Source organism: Periophthalmus magnuspinnatus, chromosome 11, assembly GCF_009829125.3.
Source record: "Periophthalmus magnuspinnatus isolate fPerMag1 chromosome 11, fPerMag1.2.pri, whole genome shotgun sequence".
Lineage (NCBI taxonomy): Eukaryota > Metazoa > Chordata > Actinopteri > Gobiiformes > Gobiidae > Periophthalmus > Periophthalmus magnuspinnatus.
The window spans coordinates 10,457,850-10,478,852 of NC_047136.2; the positions used below are offsets into that span (position 1 = coordinate 10,457,850).

A 21,003-nucleotide genomic window follows, 5' to 3' on the forward strand; every position below is an offset into this window, starting at 1 on the left:
CATTGGTTATTATAACTTTATTCTATTAAGTGACTGTCTTTGGATTTTATGCAAAGTAGATGCACAAGTGGTACTGGACAAAAAGTCCATACAACATCAAATCATAGAAATAATATACATTGTATTTGTGTACACAGAAAGAGACATAATTAATAGTACAAATAAACATACATTATTAATACATTTAAACAATCAAAAACAAAGGCAAAATAGTCAAAAGCAGGCTTTTGTAAAGCTATAGCGGTAGACATATTTATTCCTGTCAGTAGCAGTGGTTACATGGACTATCTTTTTAATAGTTTCTATTGGTCCAATGTTCATTTAAAAATTACTTCCAGCAGTCACTGAGTTTAGTACTCAAACAATATAATCTAAACCCCAATAGCACTTAAATGTCGTATGAAAACTAAATGGCTCCTCAATGTAATTTCCTCCTAAATCAGCTTTTCTCTTCACTTAAATTAAAACATATTCTCAAAAGGTCTACAAAAATATATATTACTTCAAAAACATATGGATTTATAAATCATAATTTAAATGCCTTCTGGTCATTAACTTATGTCTATGCCTGCATATGAATAGTGCAAAAACATCACAAACTTTACTTTGTCAGATAATATACAGTGTAAACTAGAAATATTTTGGCAACTTAAAAAAGCATAAAGCCAAGATCTACATTAACGACTGCTACACCAGCTTACATAGCTTGCATTGATATTGCATTTGATGAACACAGGAACAAGTCTGTTTGTTCATCATCTAAACACAATATTTACAAATATCTCAATTAGAAGTTTTTATGTTTTATTTACTTAATTTCTAAAGTAATGATGCACTTGAAATGTATTATTTACACAATACAATCTATCATTTTGATATACAAAAGGCTTTCTTTCAAAACACTGTTTCTATGTGACCAATATATTTCCATGGCAGTGCATAGTCTTATTTTATTAAATACTAAATTAAACTTTTGCATTTATTTTGTTGTATAAAGTAAAGAAAAAAAAGTAATATAATTATTTTTATTTGGCCCATGTTTAAAGACATAGGAAACAGGCCACTTAAAGTTATTGGCGAAGTACAATCAAGTCACTTTCTATTAAAAAGTGATTCATTAATGTGCAAATAACACTTTTCTCCCAAAAGTGTGTGGCAGCTTCATAGACTTGATTGCTGTGAACTTCTGATACAGTAGTTGGCATTATACTGTTTGCTCTTTATCATGTGGGGCCTCCATAGTGAGTGACATAGTAGTCGTGGACATACATCAGCACTGCGACGGGCTGACCAATGATGAGCGACATCCAGACAGCAGCATTTCCGTAGATACCATTCAGGTAACGGCCCACGAACCAGGCAAGAGGAACCTGCATGATTGAAAATAAACATGAGGTTTGTTTAATGTCTATAGTGATAAACAATGATAATTTACAGTCTTACCTGAAACATCATCCCCATAAAGGCCCATAGTCTGAACATCTTCAGTGGGATACTTACCAAGTACTAAGAAGGACAAAGGTATTAGTATAAGTTACCATAACTGCCATTGATAAAGTACAAGTAAAATTTGTCTTGTGTCGAAATTTCCTCTTGGTCTTAATGTAGCACAATATTTATGGTTTCGACCTACACTTACTATCTAAATGGAGTGCTTGCAATATAAATTGTACTCTATATTCTATCCAAAAACAAAAGTCCATATAGGATAAAGTTTGAACTTTGATATTTCTGCTCAATGCTGAAGATCACGTGGGTAGTGGGAGAGTGGATTATTTACCTCGTGGAAGAAAGCAGAAACAAGAAAGACTGCAGTTTGAGCCAAAAACTTATTCACCCCTTTCTTCAACATTGGCTTATAAAAGTGTCTGCAAGATAACAAGTTGGGTGATAAGCATTACTTTTGTTAAATATGAGGGTGAATTCAAGCTTTGTATTGTTGATACCTGAGGCACCACTTGTGAACTGGGATGTTCCAGTTGGCCCAGAAATATGTTACGGTCTCCGAGTTCCTGAAATAAAAACATGCATTTTAAATGTCTACATAAAGGCTAATGAACTACATAAAGTCATATCACTGCAGGGTTTATGGATTTCATTTGAACGTTTAGATACATTTCATGTTATTTCCTCAAAAACGACAATCCCTGTCCTATTCAATAAAAAGCCTACTTTTGCATTTTTCTAGGTCCACATTACATATTATTAAGTACTGAAGGAGGTAATGAAGCCCTTGTAATAGACTGTGCATTTCTTTTACAAATCCTCAAAACAATAGTCTGGCAGTAAGGCTTGCTAATAGGAAAATCCTCAGAATTTGACTCAGATTAACCAAAGGCTTGAGTGTGTTAATAAATGGATTTACCACCAGTCTCTGTAAAACTCCCGGTCCCCAAACTGCAGCAGCTCGGCCACAAAATTCAGAGTGGAGTGAAAAAACCAGTAGAAGAAGATCAACCAGATCAAATGGTTTGGGACCTGCAACAAGAGCAGATAATTCAGATGGCTGGGCAGATTATATGCAAGATCATCATTTCTACTTACAGCTAACTTAAGCAATCGTTCCACCATTCGAGAAAAGTCCATTTCCTGCAAAAATATGTAATACATATATTAGACAAATATCACATTATCTAATTAAAAACTATTGACTGTTTCAAAATAAAATGTTCACCTTAAATGGTTTCATAGAGTTTTGTACAGTTGGAACCACCCACTGAAAAAATAAGCGTCAATGTTAAGGCCATACACTTTGACATAAATGTTTTTTACGCTTCTCCATACCTGTTGTATTAATCCCACCAAAAGTTGCATAAGAAAAAGCTAAAAGAAAAGTGAGGTGTTAATTATAGTCAGACCACCCAAAGTGCAGAGTTCATGCACTGAATCCTTCGTACCATTTCAAAAAGTCTCCTCAATAGAAATCTTTTCCGTATCCGTGGTGATCGTGGAAAGTTAAGCTGGTAGCAAAGGGTTGGGGCAAATACAAAGTAATACATATCTAAAAGGAAACACAAAATATTTAGTAGGCTCATTAATTCAACATTTTTAAATAATTATATATATTTTAAATTACCTCTATGTGTGAGATTGCCAGGATAGGAGACTATACTGTGCACAGCGGAACCATTGGACTGGGCCACAGAAGGACCTGGAACAAAATATGTTTATAATAACAGATTTGGCTCATCGTTACTCACACAAAACTTGACACACAAGCCTGTAGTTATTCAGCTTGTAATGTTCCAGAGTTTGGCATTAACCTTATCTTGCATGAATTACATGGAAATATATATGCGTAATGCCATTCTGTGAAGAAAATAAATAACTTCTCTATAGAGACAAGCATAGGGTGGACCTTCCTCCAGAAAAGTTACGTAGTGTAGTGTGCGTCATTTTTAAATATTATTGAACTATATATCTGCACATTTCTGGCTGTTTAATAGCTTTACATTTCAAGTGTATCGTTTGAATGCTACAGTCTGCTTGGTTGAAATACTTACATGAATGAGACCTTGTGAGTCTTTTGGCTTTGGCAAGTCTAATCTCTCTGTTCCACCTGTTTGTGTCCTGGTATGAATACAGCTTCAGAAAGAGAATAGTGTAGATGGCAAGGGACAGTACTCCACCCACTAAACACGCAAACAGTAAGCACATGTATTTATTCAACCAGCTAACCTAGTTTGTGATAATATTGAGACATAAAGCGCACTCATTTATTTATACCTGGAGTCATAGAGGTGAGAGTCAGGACAGTCGATGATGGAAACACCAAAAGAGCTGTCAGGTTAAACATATGCAGTATTCGTCCTGTGGTGTCTGAAATTGTGCCCTAAAAGTAAATACAAGACATTTATGTTAAAACTGCATAAACACAGCCTCAGGTTATCATATACTAGAACTAAGATTGTCAAACTGTAGAAAGCCTGTTTGTGTAAAAAAAAAAAAAAAAAAAAACCTCAAAGAATGACCATATTATACAGTGACTAACCAAACATTTTTACAGGCAAATATTTGACTAATGTTTCTGGCACTGGCTTGTTTTAACCAAGAAATGGCAGAGTTCAGCTGACCTGAATCAACACTCACCACAGCCAAACGTCTCTCAATGTACAAAGCTGCCAAAATAAACACATTGGACACTGAAACAGAAGATTTTAAACACTGGTAAACATTCTGTTATTATGGGCACTCATCTGGTCTAGTGCTTATAAACATTTGTGTACATTATAATTAAAGATTAGAATTTGTAGCAATGTGCAAGTGAACTGATGATATGGAAGATATTGTTAACTATAAGCCTTTACTTTGCCAAATAAAATAATAAATGATTGACCCAAACCCTTAGCCATGGATTAGTTTAGCATCACAGCATCGTAACATACTACTACAGTCAACAAGAACAGTAAAAAATAGATCATAGTATTACATAGCTTTTTATTAAACAAGTAATGAATATGATTTGGTTTTCCACAATAAAGTTGCAGTGTCTACAGAAAATATCACTGGATAGATCACCTGTGTCCTAATAGACCTAATGATTCATATACCAATAATGAGGCAGGCTGAGGGCCAACTATAGGGATCCTTCAAGAACAGCGACACCACTTGAATTGGGTCGACCAGGATCCCATATCTAGAAAAAGACAAGATAAGATACATCATTGACCTGTAATCTGGATGTAGATAAAGCTTTCAAAGATAAATACAAAGAGAAAAGACTGTGATCAAGGAACCTAAAGTGGCCACAATGGAGAAAACAAAAGCTTAAATGTTTTATCATCTTTCTACCATAAGAATGACAGTTAAATGACAACTAATGTGCATGTGGTTGTGGGTGGATCGTGCGAATCCTTTTGTTACTCACTTAATGATGTTTTCCAAAAAGAGGCGTGCATTACTCAGCACCTAAAAAACAGTCCAAAAGAGAAAATGAATTTAGTTTCATTATTCAGCCACAATAATGAACAAATGTGCAGGTAATGATAATGATAATAAATAACATCCATCTCTTTTGTTATGATAGCAATAGAATTTACTGCTGTGTTTATGACTATATTGTGTAGTAAAGCTCAAAGTCTGAGTCAAACCCAAGATAAATATGTGGCAGAGATTTGCAAAAACACATGACAATTATACATACATTTTTAGATATGGTATTTTGCCGATAGAACAAGATAATCAGGTCATGACCCTAGTCTTTCACAAAATATAATGTATGGCTACAGCTAGGATCGAAATGTATAACAAGGCTATGGGTTCTTACCAGTTGAGGTCTAACTTCAATCAAACATTCTTTCCCAACTTTTTTTTAGGTAGTTATTGATTATTAGTTGTATGATAAAATAAAAAGTGGCCATATAGTTATTTTATAATAGAAACCATATTCATCGATGCCTGGTAAACTGGATCAAATGATATGAAATGCAGCAGTCCATAGAAAAACCCAATACAAGTTCAAGAAACAGTAATTTACAATACAAGTTACAAGGATTTATTTTCCCCTTACTGAGCCCTGCCCAAACCCTCTTGATCAATTTGAGGCAAAGATGAAAATGTCTGCGAACATCCTTAACAAGCATACTTTTATTTAACTGTATAACTCTCTACTATAAAGGGTATAACTTTCACTGTATAAACAAATTATGAATTGTTGCTCGACGCATTTTAAATGGGGCAGCCATAACAAACCAAGCAATAAGTTTCATGACCTAAACTACCAGTTGGGGAAAAAGCACAAATTTAGTGTTAATCCTCTTATAAACTAATCCAGAGACCCTTTTTGAACACTCTGATTTAAGAACGGTCTCCTGTCCCATGTGGTAGGAAGTGGAAAAAGTGGCAGTTGCTGTGTTTTAAAGAGAGAATAATTTGTCAGTTATATGGGCCAGAAGACTCATTTTGAGCCATAGTAAGATTTATTTTAACAGGATTTGTGCTAATGGTGCATAAACTCCCAACCAAAATAAGTGCAATCTCTTAAAAGACAAACTTGTCCTTAAACAACCCCAGCTGCAGATGGCAAACTGTGACACATCTGGGACTAATGCCAATGTTTCAGTAACTTATAATTTACAGATAAATGAGATAATAGCATTTCTGTTTGCATATTCATCAAGCTTTCCATATACTGAACTTAATGTCACTATGTACAACTTTGTCAAGTAAACATGGAAAAAACGAGTATTTACTTTCACTTTGTGCAATACTTGAACTCATAGAATAATTACTTTTTAAAAAGTGTCACTCACAACTGTTTTGAGTTACAAGATTTTGTGACATATTATAATAAATAATTTGCTGAGTGGTATCCTTTATAACAGCATCACTTGTATAGTTGAGTTGAATCAATTCTACAGTTGAATATACATTTTACAAATCATAAATTTGAGAAATTTAGACCATATCGCCCTGGTCTATATTGTGGATGATTGCATCACTACGAGTCAGAAGTGACGCAAAACACAGGATGTTTGCACTCAAAAGCAGTACTGTGATGCAGTTTTTACCAATTATTGTTACTCACCAACATGACAACACACCAGTTCAGGATTCCCCTGTAGTTACTGTAGCCACTGGCTGAGCTCAACAGAGACTCTTGAAGAGTGTGACAACTGCAACAAAACACAATATTGATATTGTTCTTATCGCCCTTAAGAGGGCTTTTGATTTTCCAGTCTGGAAACCTCACAAACCTCCATTTGCAAATAAAATTTCATGCTTCTGCAATTGGGCTGAAAGCCAGTCATTCAGCTTTACTACATGCCAATTCTTCATAAATGACATAAAGCTATTACTCAATTTTGATGACTAATTTCTTGGTTAATAAAGGCCAAGGACAACTTATTGTGCAAAATGGGTAAAAGGTGCTGCGCATGGTGAAGAAACTGCATTGTGAAAACTGTAGTTGTTCATAAGAAAGGCACACACAGGCTGGTAGTGACGTAGGGCAGTTAGAGTGAGAAGCAAAGAAGTAACTTAATATGGCATAAGGAAATGTAGTGTATTAAAAAAACAAAAAACAAAAACAGGGCTGGGCAAAATTTAACTATCCAAAACAAAGTCTCTGGGAAATTGGTACAATTATTTAGATATGCTTCCAGAGACCTACCTAGACCTGCCTGCTAATTTAACTGCAAATCAACTTCAACTTGATCTATCCTCATAACCACATGGGAATATCCAGTAAAGTGGGCGTATCAGTGCATTGATATCCTTATGCCATATCAACTGTCTGGCTGCAGTTAATATTTGAACACATGATTCAACATTCAGAATTTAAATAATTTGATTTAAATGAACTGGAAGAATACGGATTGTTCAGAAAAGCTATTCAGAAGAAAACCTAGCCTACTGTAGGTCCATATAAATATTATTTTTTCCAAATATAGACTCCAACTTTAAAATAATGACTGATATGCCTGTTGAATTACTGAGTTAAATAAGCATAAACCAGCTTGTATATAACAGGACCCCAGGCATAACAATAACTATCCTACATGCTCTGGAAATATAGGCCTAGGTAAAATTGTGCGTTTATAAGATTTTTTCCTTAAATCAACATTTTCTGTATAAAATGTTAGTCTCCATTATCTGTATAAGGTAGTAAGATGCAGAAAGACTCCAGTGAACTGATAAAACACTGATTTGAGAGTGAAGGCGTGCAGGGGACCACGTTTACCTGAGTTTTTCATTGATGTCCTCCACCACACTTTTCTCTTTCTTGGAGCTGTCTGAGAAGTGTTGATGATGTTGTCCTATTGTTTCCATGCTCCTGTCCAGTTTTCCATTATTGTTATGACTGGTCCGTTTAGACACCTGCTCCATCTTCCCCTTGGCGGCTCTCTGCGGAGGCTTCTCCCCGGCTTCTTGCCACTTAGCCCCGTTCGCCTGTTTCCCATTGCCCGCTACGGTCGTCCTTCTCTTGCGGGTTACGGGCCCGGTTGTTGTTGTTATTTCGGCTGTGTCGCTCATTTCGGCGGCTTTATCTCACCTCCTTGGCATCGCAGCGGAGATGTAACGTCTCGATTGTCTCAGTATGAATGAAAAGACACGCGGTGGACTTGACGCGGCGTCCTGTAGATGTGGCGATAACGACGTGGGCGTATTTACCATGGTTTATTACACTGCTCAAGGTGCTGTCCTAGGGTTGCCAGGTTTGCCCTTACGTCGTACAATTAGCTACCAATTAAAAGGTTATCGTTAACGTTCTTATTCTTATTCTTATAAATACTTTTTCTAACCATCACTTTGCCTTTTTACTGTGTTCTAAATAAATCTGCATAAAATTGTATCTGAAAATAAAATCATAAAAAGTATTAATTGTAATTTTTTATTTTTATTGACGTATATGTATATAAAAAATAGACTAACCGTTTATATTCATTTAACAAAACCGAGGATATAAAAATAGCAAAATAAACAAAAACTACACTTAAGTTAGGTTGCAGTGCACTATAATCTAACCAATCAGATTTTACTACTGTGTCACGTGTTTTTTCTGACCAATCAGAGAAGCGCAGACTAAACCCAGGTTAGATTAACCATTCCGGATACAGCTGTTGAGGTAAACGTTTTCACCCAGACACCCAATTTTATGTAATTATCAAGTTATTTTCATTTATTTTAAGAACCAGGGAAAAGTATAGATGTTGTTTATTGTTTTTTAATTGTCAGAGGCCATGAAACGGCTAAAACGCAAGAAACAACACGTTGAAGTTCATGGGAATGGCTTTCTTAAAAGAGGTAAACCAGGTTTTCTACTGATTCTTTTAGCTATATATGCTGGCTAATTAGGGTCAATGTAACTTGCTTTATTTGTTTTATTTATAAGTGTAGAGAAATCAATAGCATATAATTGCTTTTTGGTCTGAATCTTTCTTATAATGCTGCTCACTAATACAAAACACAAACCTATATTTAGCACTTGATCACTTTACTTCTTGTGTCTAAATGTGACAATTTTGTGACCCCATATTTACATTACTTTATTACCATATTTACATTACCTTATTACATTATTATCTGCACGTTGCTTGCGTGGCAAGCTGTGCAGATGGCAGCCACGTTGAGAAACACAAATACAGATGTGAGCTAGTATTGATTCAGATAGTGAGTGTAAAGACTTATGCGTTTTATTACAACTATTACATGCTTATAATGGGTAATTGATGAATGACTCTTTTGCAATTTCTAAACATTAAGATGATCCACTTTCTATATCCTCATATTTAAGTGTTCATGTTTTTGTTTTGTTTTTGTTTTGTTTTTTGTCATTGTAGAAACAGACATGGGAAAAAAACAGAAGTTAGCTGAAATTCATCAAGCTTTAAATTGGTGAGTATTCAGAAAATCGTAATCATATTTTGCTTAAATTTCTCACGCAATGTCAAAGTAACATATATGCAGTCATTTGCAAAGATTTGTAAAACACAAACCCCGAACAGCCTACAAACTTTGTAATTTTCCTGTCAGATATTTCCAGTATCCACAAATGCCCCACTTAACTCTTGAGCTATGGGCTTGTGAGTACATTTTGGCCCAACTGGGACGGTCCCTCACTTGGCTAATCCAGTGTGCCTTTCCACAATTATGGTCAGTCCATGGAGAGTCGCCCTCACTACACTGTGCTAAGCTAATTTCACACATGAAGATTAGTCACATGGGCCCAGTGGAATAATATTAAGAGCATCCAGACACTGGAGGTATCTCAGAATAAATGGGGAGGAATCTAGAGAAATATTAGTCTAAGCCATGTGGCTTAGACTGCTATTTTAATGTCACAAGTCTTGTCTGCAAATGTGTTCAGCCTGTTGTTGACTTAATTCTACAGTGACCCAGTGGATATTGAGACTCTGAGGAGGGCAGCAGTCAGTAAAGGAGGACTTCTCACAGATGAAATAAGGAGGAAAGTTTGGCCTAAACTATTGAACATCAATGTATTTGATTTACCTCCTAAACCTGGTGAGTACAGTTCCCTGCAAAACTGTGTATTTTCCCTTTATTGTTGACTTACTGAAATTAATGATTGGTAGCTTTATGTCAGTAAATTGACATCACAAGCTCAACAACTATGACAATACATGTTTTTATATCACACAAGCAAATAAATATAACGTGTATAAAATGAGCAACGTTTTATAAATTCCATAATGGGAAACTAGAGTAACAGTACAGCATTGGAGGCAAACACCCCCAAAACAACTCTAGCTCCTTCAGACTGAGTGTGTTATTTTCTTGTATTTGTCATCATCCCATCAAAACCTGCATTCTGACTAGCTTCTCAGTTACTCTATAAAAAAAATTGAGTACTGTATATAAAATATTTAATTCACTTTTTAGGCAAAGATGTGAGGGAGAATCACAGAGACCACAACCAAGTGCTGCTTGATGTCAGACGGTCCATGAAGCGGTTTCCTAAAGGTTTGCGATCATTATAAAATTTGTCATTTTTACTGACTGTAAGTTGGATATTATTACAATACTGTTTCCCTGTCCCAAATCAGGAATGCCAGCTGCAGAGAGAGCAGTTCTTCAAGAGCAGCTCATTGACATTATATTAGACGTTTTAAAGTGTCATCCTCAGCTTCACTATTACCAAGGTTACCATGACGTAGCTGTCACCCTGCTGCTTGTGGTCGGGGAGAGGATGGCCCTCGCTTTGCTTGACAAACTCTCCAATTTCCATCTTAGGTAACATTTTCACATTATTTTGTTTTTGCATTTTACATTTTTTAATCACATTTGCTTATTTGTTTTAGGGACTTCATGGATCCCACCATGGACAGTACAAAGCATATTTTAAACTATCTGATGCCTATTTTAGAGCAAGTGGACACAGAGCTCCATGATTTTATGATAAGGTAAACACAACCTCAAAACCAACTGAAAACCTCAGTTATAGACATGCAAGTACTGGTAATGACCAGTAGAAGGAGCTACAGTGTAAAGATTATAACTTGCCTTAAGACTGGACTACTTCCTTTTTTTCTTTTAATAACAGATGGCTTTGCACAATTGAGGTTTTTATAAAGAGTTATGTAATTGTCCAATATTTACCAGTACACATCCTAGTTTGCAGTATAGTGATAATACCTATATAATAATGAATTATTTCTAAATTGTACTGGAACAGTGTAATTACCCAACCAGAGGATATCCTTGCCCTTTTGACATCTCATTGCTTGTTCACAATTTATGCACCTCTGAAAAATTACTGAAACTACATTACTTCTATATATAACTACACAAAAGCCCCCAAAACTAGATATTGCACTTATATTGTAAAACCACAGCATAAAAAAGAATCACTCAACAAGTTTTCAGTTTTCACTCCTTTCAGCTAGACCTCCCTTTTCCCGTCTGAATGTTCCCATGCAATATTTATACGAGCAATTGCCAAAAGTGTACAATTTAAACAAGACTGTTTTGAGGGAGGACTCACGACAGCAGAGGACAATCAGACAGTGATCTTGCAGTAGTTTTATACAATATATGACAATATAAAACAAAAAGCTTTAACTTAAACATCTACAGTTACATTTTGGATCACTCTGAAGATGGTAGCCAAGGTATTAATTGAAACCTATGTTAACCTTCAGTTGGAATTGTCAGATACACACCAAATTACTGGATCTTTTATGTTTGTAAGTTTCTTTCTATTTGCTGCTATATATTGTAATATTGTAATATTATAATATTATTATATTATAATACAATGCAATATTATATTATAATATATAATATGTTATATACCCTTCCCTATACAGAGCGGAGGTGGGCACCATATTCGCCCTGTCCTGGCTGATCACATGGTATGGCCACGTCCTGTCTGAGTTCAAATACACCTTGAGACTCTACGACTTCTTCTTGGCCTCTCACCCACTGATGCCCATCTACCTCGCTGCTGCGGTGAGGATGCCACAGGAAAGAGAATTACTGAGAAAGAGAGAGAAAGAAAGAGTGACAGATGAGAGACAAGAGAGGGAGAGAAAGGGAGAGGAGACAGACGAGAGCGGAGGGAGAGTGAGAGAGAGACAGATGAGAGGGAGAGAGAAAGGGAGAGAATAAGAGAGAGAGAGAGAGGGGAAAGGGAAGAGAGGAGCTTGTTGTGTCAGTAATCCAGGACACTTCACGCTGAGCACCAAGAAGTCTCTGAACCAGTTAATTAGCCAGTCCTAATGAAGAAAATGAAAGGAGAAGGTGCTGGGAAGAGGAAAGGATAAAAAGGGCATTGCTGTATGAGAAAAGTACCAAGCAGAGCGTTAAAAAGGATTTGCAGCTGAGGAAAAACATGATGTATTTTATTTATAACATCATGGGGGTTGTGTTTCTGGCACAGGGGTTGTCTGGTCACAAAACTCAAAAACAAACAGTTGGACTTCAATAACATTTTCAAATGCTTCAAATATTTTTATTAAGTGACCAAAATAATGAAAATAAATATTACAAATTGCAATAGGGCTTAAAAGATACCAAGGGAAACCACAAGAGGCCAGTAATCGAATAATTACTTCTCGGTGCAATCTGCGATCATTAGTTGTATTCAGGTTTTTTGTCTATTATTGCAAGAGATATGGGCAGTTACTTTTGAGAGAGCACACCGATATAGATCTATCATTCATTTAATGTCTACACTAGACAAGATGTACGTCTTACAATGTATACATGCTGCACATTCCCTGTTGGGGCTGAACAATTTTGATTCTGATAACATTAGATTTGCACTTTGTTTTTAATTGTTGGATTCTGTTCAATGTCCACATTTCAAACATATCCACCATGAGCATTAATATTAAAGATAAGATAAAATAATATCTACCTACAAGAATCACATTGATTTCAGAACATGTTTCTAGAGGTGTAAACTGCAAGGTTAGCAATAAGACAGGATACTTTATTCAAATTTCAATGTCTATTTGATTGCAAATGTTCACCCCTATTTGTTGTATGTTTTTGTGTATATAAAGATGCACAGGATCTTTTTGTTTTCCTATCTTGTTTCCTTTCCAAAGGCTTTGTCTGATCTTTATGGAGCCTGGCTGCTGTTGCTGTTGCTGCTGTTGTGTATGTCAGCTCTTTAGTGTCCATTTGCATGTGTGCGTCTCTGAGAAGGGGCTGGGCAGAGGGAGACTTGTGTTTGAAGTGTGAGAAAAAACAACAAAGCCAAATGTAGATCATGTTTCCTCCCAGGCTACAGAGTACAGCGCTCAGCATGGGGGGTTAACTCTTCATCTGCCTAATTCACCGCTAAGCCCCACTTGTGCCTCTGTAGAAGCCCACAAATGCACTCGTATCCAGGAATCTAATTTATGTATAAAATCCAGCGTTTCATCTTTTCACAGGCAGACATTGATCCATTTCCACACTTACTTAATATGTTCTTTGGTCTGTTACTAACCTCTCCAAAAACCATAAGCTGAAGACAAACACTTTTGACAGAGCTGCACTATTGTAAAGAGGCCCACTGTGAAGTCGCCCTCGATGCAGTTTGCATGTTCTCTCCATGTCTTTGCCTCAACCTATCCAAAGCATGCACAACAGGCTAGTGTGCTGTAAGATACTGGTTCAGATTTGAACTATAATAAACAGTCCAATATATGTAAAAGTAAGTATAGATTTGTGTGATAGTATTAATGTTATTTAGTTGATTCAGCCATTGTAGATTCAAACCTGAATAGGGAACAAAAGGATGTACAAAAGTGACAAAAGAACAAAATTGACATTTACCCCACCATACCATTAATCACACTGTTTACGTATTACCTTTGCAATAAATATAAGGATTGGTATAAATTAAACAACACTGGTGTTGTCAGAAATTGATAAAAAGGTGTTGTATAAAACTAGCATTTAAACGGTACTGGAAAAAAAAAAAATAGAAAAACATAAATAAGACTAGAATTGAACAGAATATTTTACATTTCCTGAATATCTTAAGAATGGTCTTTATCTATCAGTGGTAGTAGTAGCGTTACTTTACAGTCTATAAAAGCAACTGAACCAAGTGTTGATTAAACATTAAGATTATGCTAATTTATGTGTGGAACTCCAGGGTTACATTTCTCCATGTTTCATCTTTTTTGCTCAGATCGTTTTGCACCGAGAGAAGGAAGTGAAGACCACCGAGTGCGACATGGCCATGGTCCACCACCTCCTATCCCGTATCCCTCAGGACCTCCCATACGAGCTGCTCATTGCCCAGGCACAAGAACTCTTTGACCACTACCCCCCGTCTGTTCTGGCCAAAAAGGCAGCTCTGCAGTCCAGAAAAAGGTGAAAGATATCTCTGTAATATCAATTGAACCTGTCAAGATTATAAGCCACATGTTGAATGCATGCTTCTCTACTCAGCTGGTCTCATGGTGGGACTTGGTTATATCCTTTCCTTTAACACTGGTTTAAAATAAAATTCAAATCTTAATGGTGACGTAACTTCACCTGCTTGTATCCATGGATATGTTATTGCTTTGCCTGGAAAATTCCACAATATTGCATTAAAATTGTATGTCTTGGATCTGTTACAGGTGTAAAAATACCTTGAAATGCCTCCATTTTTACTAGGAGCAGGCTTACCTCGCCACCAAAAAAGTTATATAGTGCATCTTTTGGACAATCTAAGATATTTACAGTAATCCCCATACATTGGTTGCTCCAAGCAACACCAGCTGCTGTTTATACTTTAGTTATTGTACTGATCTAAGTAGAAAAAGAAAAGGAAAGAAAAAGTACAACAACTACAACTAATTTACAGTGTTCACTTCCTATAAAACCCGAATAAGTGGTATTGTTATTATCACACAATCTTGGGCAAATCTTTCTTTGGGCAAATAAAAGTTCAGCTCAAATTTAAAAACAAGAAAAGCATTACTACTGAATTTCATGTGCTTTAAAACAACACTCAACCCTTTCTCACGGATGTTCCTGTTCTTCATACCATTCATTTTTCTCTTCTTTCTCCAGTCTGTCCATCAGCACCTTCCAGGCGTTCCAGCTCTCCACTCTGCACCAAAGACCAGACTCTGTCCTTCAGCGCCTCACTAAAAACCCAGGCTCTTTCTCCAGACATGGTAACAAAACTACACTCACACCCTCACTGTCTGGTAGGCTTTGTCCACACCAATGTGTTTCATTCTCAGATCGCACTGAGGGATGTAATAGCCTCTTTTATGATCCTCCCTGTTATATTTCTTTCACCAATACCTAGTTTTGGTCAGCCAATGGGCCATCTCTGCTCCCTATTTAACACAGAATAGTGGCACAATTTTAGGATTAGGTGAAATGAAGGCAGGACAAAAGTAAACACCAGAAGTGACAAATACCTCAGTGACACTAATTCAAAACAATATTATTTGGTCAACTGCATTTTATTTCTTTATTTTCCTTCTCAGTATGTTTTGGGTATACATTTGCAACATAATACCAATGCTCTTAGGTAAGGATAACTTATTGCAGTAATAGTAGTAATACTAATTGCAGGCCAAGACATTTATGTTCACATTCACACTAATGAACCATCCTAAAATCTACACATATTTCTAAAATGCTAAATAATGTAATGTCTAGGAGTGCTAAAGCAAGAGTGTAGATTCCTTCTGACCTTCTATTGCTGTCCAAAGACATATGTGATAGGCATAGGTGAATTAATGACTTTAAACTAACCTCATTTAAGAGATTTGAAAGGGCTTTTTTAATATCTAATTACATTTTTTTTTGGTGAGGTGGTGGTCCAATTGCTCTGCCTGGAATGCTTCCTGGTATGGCATTAAATGTATCTTTTAGCGTTTTGTTTTTTTTCATTATATATATGTTTTTATGTAGCCTTGCTAGAAATAGACCACATATAAGCATTGTTATTTGTCAGTAACTGATTCAGGTCTAAGCATCAGTCACTTATGATGGGACATATTTGATAGGTTGGGGGTCCAGTTTTCTTTTTCAAATGCCCTGACATTAAAGTGGGTTAAAATAAAATAATCCAGATGTTATCTTCTATAATGATCCACATATATATGTAGGGTTGTAAGCAGTTGTGGGGAAAAACAAGTTATAATTTATCCTTTGAAGTACTGCTTAGTGAGTTAATAAATTGTGCAACAGTAAAAACCAACAGTGGTCAGGACATAATAGCTTCACAAAAGAGTGTTTCCACAATAGCTGTTTTTATGCTTTTGTAAATGGCAAATTTACTTCAAAACAAGGTAATAATAAATTCATCTTCCACCACTGTCTCTGCCCCCCCGTGGGCCAATCAATAACAAGAAAACACATGTTGCAGCGCCTGTTCTAACCAATCAAGTGCACATTTGAATGTGTCTGAACAAAAGGATGCCGTATTCTCATAGATACTGTCTTATGCTATTGTCACATAGTATATTAAAAATGTTGAATTTCCCTCCAGGAGAATGAGTGCAATTTTTAAAAACGATGCACATTTCTTATTCCTTGCATTTCCTAGTGAATTCAATTAGCCGCGTCCGAAATGAAATGCGTAATGGACAGACAGAAGACTGATGTAAGTACCTCCTGACTTCATTGAGGCAGACAATGGCCCAGCAAAATGGCTTTGATGGGGCCAATAGAAATGACAGAGTGAGTGACAGTACAGTTTATTCCACATCTAATAGAGAAAGCCCAAACTATAATCCACCAATCCTCCTCCTAATGTTTCCTTGTTTATGGGCTTTCCCTGCCTGCATTAGCTGAGTGTCCAGATGTTGCAACAGATGGGCTTTTTCCCACTGTTGAATATTTTGAGAAACAAGGACAGATTGACAAGATACAGCCACCACATTCCTGTATGACAGTTTACAGGTGTACAGACGACAACATCTTTTATATTTGACTTAAAGGTCATTACAGGTATTGTTATTGGTCAAAAACACCTAAAAACTACTTACAACTTACTGTGAAGGAGTTGCATTTCTACAGATCTGACCTGTTGCTTGGCCTGCTCATCTGCTTGTCTCCATGGAGGAAAATTGGTCTAGTGCCAACTGTGGAACATTTTAGGAAAAGCAACAACCACTTCATAGAGACAAGCAGGTGACAAAAGTTACGTTGTGCTCTTTTAACTTGATATGGTAAGATTAAAAAATAAAGATAAAACCTGTGGTTGTATGAAATGATCTATGTACATGTGGCCTTTCAAACATTTTGTGTGTGTGTGTGTGTGTGTGTGTGTGTGACAGTAGCTCAGTTGGTAGTGTTTGTCCACTGATCCAAAGATTGGCGGTTCGAATCCCGCTCTTGACGTAAACATAATTGGTTGAGCGGTCAGATCCATTGACTGTTGTCATTTTGTACTTGGGCAAGACCCACCTTGCCCCCAGTGTCTGGGTTGTGAATGAGTGAATGGTTCCTTGATGTAAAGAGCTTTGAGTGTCTTGAAGGTGGAAAGCACTATATAAAAATGTGACCATTTACCATCAAATATTCAAGTAAAAATAAAATGGATAATAAAAAATTATTATTATTCTGAATACTTTGGTGCTGTCAACACTTAACCTTGTTGGTGGAAGTGATTATAGTCACGGTTACAGTTGCATTCAATATTTTATATAAAAAAAGCTAATATTAAGTTTGACTTAAATTGACCTTTTTATGCCTCATCCCTATGCTCCTTTTGTGTTCTCACTATTGTCTTCATTGTATAGTTACTCTCACCTCACAGTCTTGATGAATCCTCTTGACCTTCGCACATGTTTCCTCTCTTTCCCCTCACCCCCCTTCTCCTCTATGTTTTATGCCCCATAGCCCCTTCGAGCTCCAACATGGCTCTTCTGCCCCGGGAACCCTCCTCCTTGTGGGGGCAGGGCAACAGGGTGGTGAAGATGGCCGTGTGGGGGCTTTCGGCGACACTCGGAGCGGCTGTGTTTGCTGTGGCTCAAACTGCGATGGAGTGGGGACCGGAGGTGTTACTACAACTGTTCTAACTGTTATGCGTTGTGACAAATGAATTTAAAAACATGCAAACAAACTCTCCAGGCCAGTGCACAGGTGGTCCCGCGTTCAGCTGCCAAACAGGTTGTTGCTACTTGTTGTGAACTGACTGCCTACAGGGTGGGCCACTGCTGGTGTTTAATGCAAAGCAGTCAGTAGCTGGGTTTCCATCACCTTATTTTAATGCACATTTGGAAGTATCTTAGGTGCACTATGTAACTTTTCTGGTGGGGGGGGTCTGCTTGTCTCCATGGAGATGTAATGGTTTCGCATGGAATGTTCTGCAGTACAGTATGGCACCTATTTATCTTGCATTTAAAAATATATGCAGAAGGACATGCATTCTTAATGTGAGTGGGCCCGCCTCTCCACAGATTTAACTTGTAACTTGGCCTGGTGGTGTCATGTGGTGTTTCCAAGGACAGAGATCTGTTTAATTTTGCCATACTGTGGAACACTCCAGGTGAAACAATAACTTCATAGGGACAAGAAGATGGAGAGCACTCTATCAGTAAAGTGGGCCTTGCTGCTAGTTTATTTTCAGTCCTGTCTACTTTTTATTACTACTTTTATTTAATTATGATACAAGAATCAGACTACACAATATAATGATAAATCTTTTTGACTGGTTATGCCAAATATCTTTCTAGCATCACCATAAGTGAGGCACTTCCCTCTGTCTACATCCAAATACATTTTTATTATGTTTTTAAAAAGAATTTGTGATTGTAAGCTGCAATGCTATTGAATTTAGCTTGTAGGCATGCCCAGTAAAAGCTAATTGGAGTCAATTTTACATCTTCTATGCTCAATGTGGTAGTAGATGATTTTACCTTTTAAATTATAAACTAATTTACATCAAATTTTGATAGAAACCCAGCTTCTAACAGACCTACCATTTTGTAGACCATTGCCATTTTACACGCCCCGTATTATTTCTTTGTTAGCAGTTTATTTGGCTGATAATTCGCATTTGCACATGTTATTTTTACATTTCACTTTTGTGGGATCAGGCGCCACATCTCAGAGTCAAAAGTGCTCGTACTGCCGGCGCGATGACACATGAATACAAATTATTTAAGAGCAGCGTTTTCTGCTGAAAGCCTGGAGTTATAGTGAAGAAAAGCTTACAGAAATGGGAGAGACCTTGCCTGCCAGCTATGGGAATTAATTGCTTTAGGTGTCAGCAAGCTACACTGGTAAATACAGTTAGCATGCGTATGCCAATGCTTAACGATCTCCAACAGGTACAGGCTGTGTTGAAATTCTTATTTTAATAGGTAGTTTTTGTTATTTCTCTGGCTGAACACAGGTGTCACTTTTATATTGTTTAAATATTTTGCGCCAGTTTAGCCCTGAACATATATGTCAAACAGCTGAGAGCAATTGTGAAGAATTTTCCCACCTTTGATGTAAAAATAATTTGAATTTGTTGGGAATAATTTGAACCATTTTAATGTTATTGATGTTATTGTTATTCTCTTTTTTTGTAAAATTTTAGGAATAGACTGCCAACTTCTACTTAAGCTTTTTCTGCACTAAAGTTTGATGTCAGCTTAAAGTGTGCGCCTTAACCTGATAGTGGTATATGAATAATACAGACACATGCATATGTAAAAAACACTGTAGTTTGTCTGGGCAGTAGTGACTTAAACTCTGAAATATTTAGCAGCTTTTACTACATCACTGCATCTTTTAATACATCTTTAAAATGTCACAACACTTTTCAGACCACTGTCTCAATATGCAACTAAAGCTTATGGAAATCTTTCACTTATGAACATGTATTTTTAAAAAGCAATACACCCTCAGTTGCTCAATTCATATAGAATTAGATTGAGCATATGAGTCAATGATAAGACAGGTTTACTGGTCAATTTATGGAAGTATTTCTCATATAATCTTTCGTTTGGTGCTTGAATTATGGCTTACAAATGGCTATCAAGTGTATGTAAATTTTCATTGTATTATTTATTTGACTTTTAAATTCAGGGTAAAATGATTTTTTGTGAACACATTCTTGTCTTGCTCTTTTAGTAGAGAGCTTATTTTAAGTCAAGAGATGTGTACAATGAATCATAATCTTAATTGCAGGGAGAACTTTATACAGTTATCTTGTGTTGCTTTTGCGGGCATGTAGTTTTAGTTACAGATACACAATAGCCATTATAGCCAGTGGTGCAAGGGTTTGCCAGATCTTAATGAGAATTTAATTTCAGCCCACGGCACTTGGCTTTGGACCTATTTCTAGTGTATTTTCTTTATATTTTCACTCTTACATCTGCACCTGTCACAAACATGATTGATGAATACATTAAAATGATGGAAACCAAACTTGATCAAAATTGTTGAAAGCTTGTTGGTTGTTACGAAGTTTTAATATCACAAGAATAGTAACATAGACATTTTTTACTTGGAAATATAACTTTTATGACATCAGCTTATTTGTCCAATGATTGGTTAGTAGGTGATATGTAAAAAGTATCAAATGACAGTCACCTAAACTTTGTTTAATCTGGATTTTAAAACACATCTTTGGCATCTAACATTTTTTCTGTAAACTGGAACAACGCAATAGGAATTCTGGTGTTTCGATGAGTTTGCCTCACAGTGAACTCCCACTGGGCTGAGAGGCTCTTGGGAGATAACTCAGGTTCAAATCCCCCAAAGACTGCACATCACCAAATGCTTTTATAAATAAATGGGCTAAGGTCACTGGGCATTTAATGCATGTTTCAGTGTAAGTGGCAGATTGTGGTTTTAAACATATCAAGCGTTTTGCACCTTAATGTAACGTGTGGAGGGAAAAAAAGTTATTTTGTGAGCAATAAACTTGTTTAAAACTTAACACAGTTTGCTGTCATTTTGTTATATCATGTAAATTACTACTGAAGACTGAGCAAACATCTTAAATTATGATGATCCTATAACAATGGATAAATTATACTGATCCACTTGGTCTTAAAATGGGATTGTTATATTTCAGAAGTAAAAAAGCTATTTCACAAGCCAAAAAGCTATTTCACAAAACTAGACAGTCGTTTGTGACTATGTGATGTTATC

General features: G+C 36.4%; 2 protein-coding genes across 2 annotated transcripts; one reads left to right on the plus strand and one right to left on the minus strand.

Annotated features, from left to right (window-relative positions):
- Nucleotide 1: 1 nt before the first annotated feature.
- dgat1a (diacylglycerol O-acyltransferase 1a) lies at nt 2–8,145 on the minus strand. Its single transcript, XM_033975044.2, has 17 exons — nt 7,682–8,145; nt 6,527–6,614; nt 4,868–4,908; nt 4,551–4,636; nt 4,090–4,142; nt 3,727–3,832; nt 3,504–3,632; nt 3,077–3,151; nt 2,898–3,001; nt 2,785–2,823; nt 2,675–2,716; nt 2,545–2,589; nt 2,366–2,478; nt 1,947–2,012; nt 1,781–1,868; nt 1,444–1,506; nt 2–1,370 (listed from the first exon to the last, which is right to left on the minus strand). The coding sequence occupies exons 1-17, from the start codon at nt 7,972–7,974 to the stop codon at nt 1,224–1,226; spliced, it is 1,578 nt and encodes a 525-aa protein (XP_033830935.1). The 5' UTR covers nt 7,975–8,145; the 3' UTR covers nt 2–1,223.
- Nucleotides 8,146–8,541: 396 nt separating this feature from the next.
- Nucleotides 8,542–20,786, plus strand: zgc:63863 (uncharacterized protein LOC393372 homolog). The gene is made up of 10 exons (XM_033975045.2): nt 8,542–8,745; nt 9,282–9,336; nt 9,833–9,963; nt 10,342–10,422; nt 10,506–10,692; nt 10,761–10,862; nt 11,769–11,910; nt 14,090–14,274; nt 14,962–15,068; nt 17,755–20,786. The coding sequence occupies exons 1-10, from the start codon at nt 8,682–8,684 to the stop codon at nt 17,931–17,933; spliced, it is 1,233 nt and encodes a 410-aa protein (XP_033830936.1). The 5' UTR covers nt 8,542–8,681; the 3' UTR covers nt 17,934–20,786.
- The last annotated feature ends 217 nt before the right edge of the window (nt 20,787–21,003 follow it).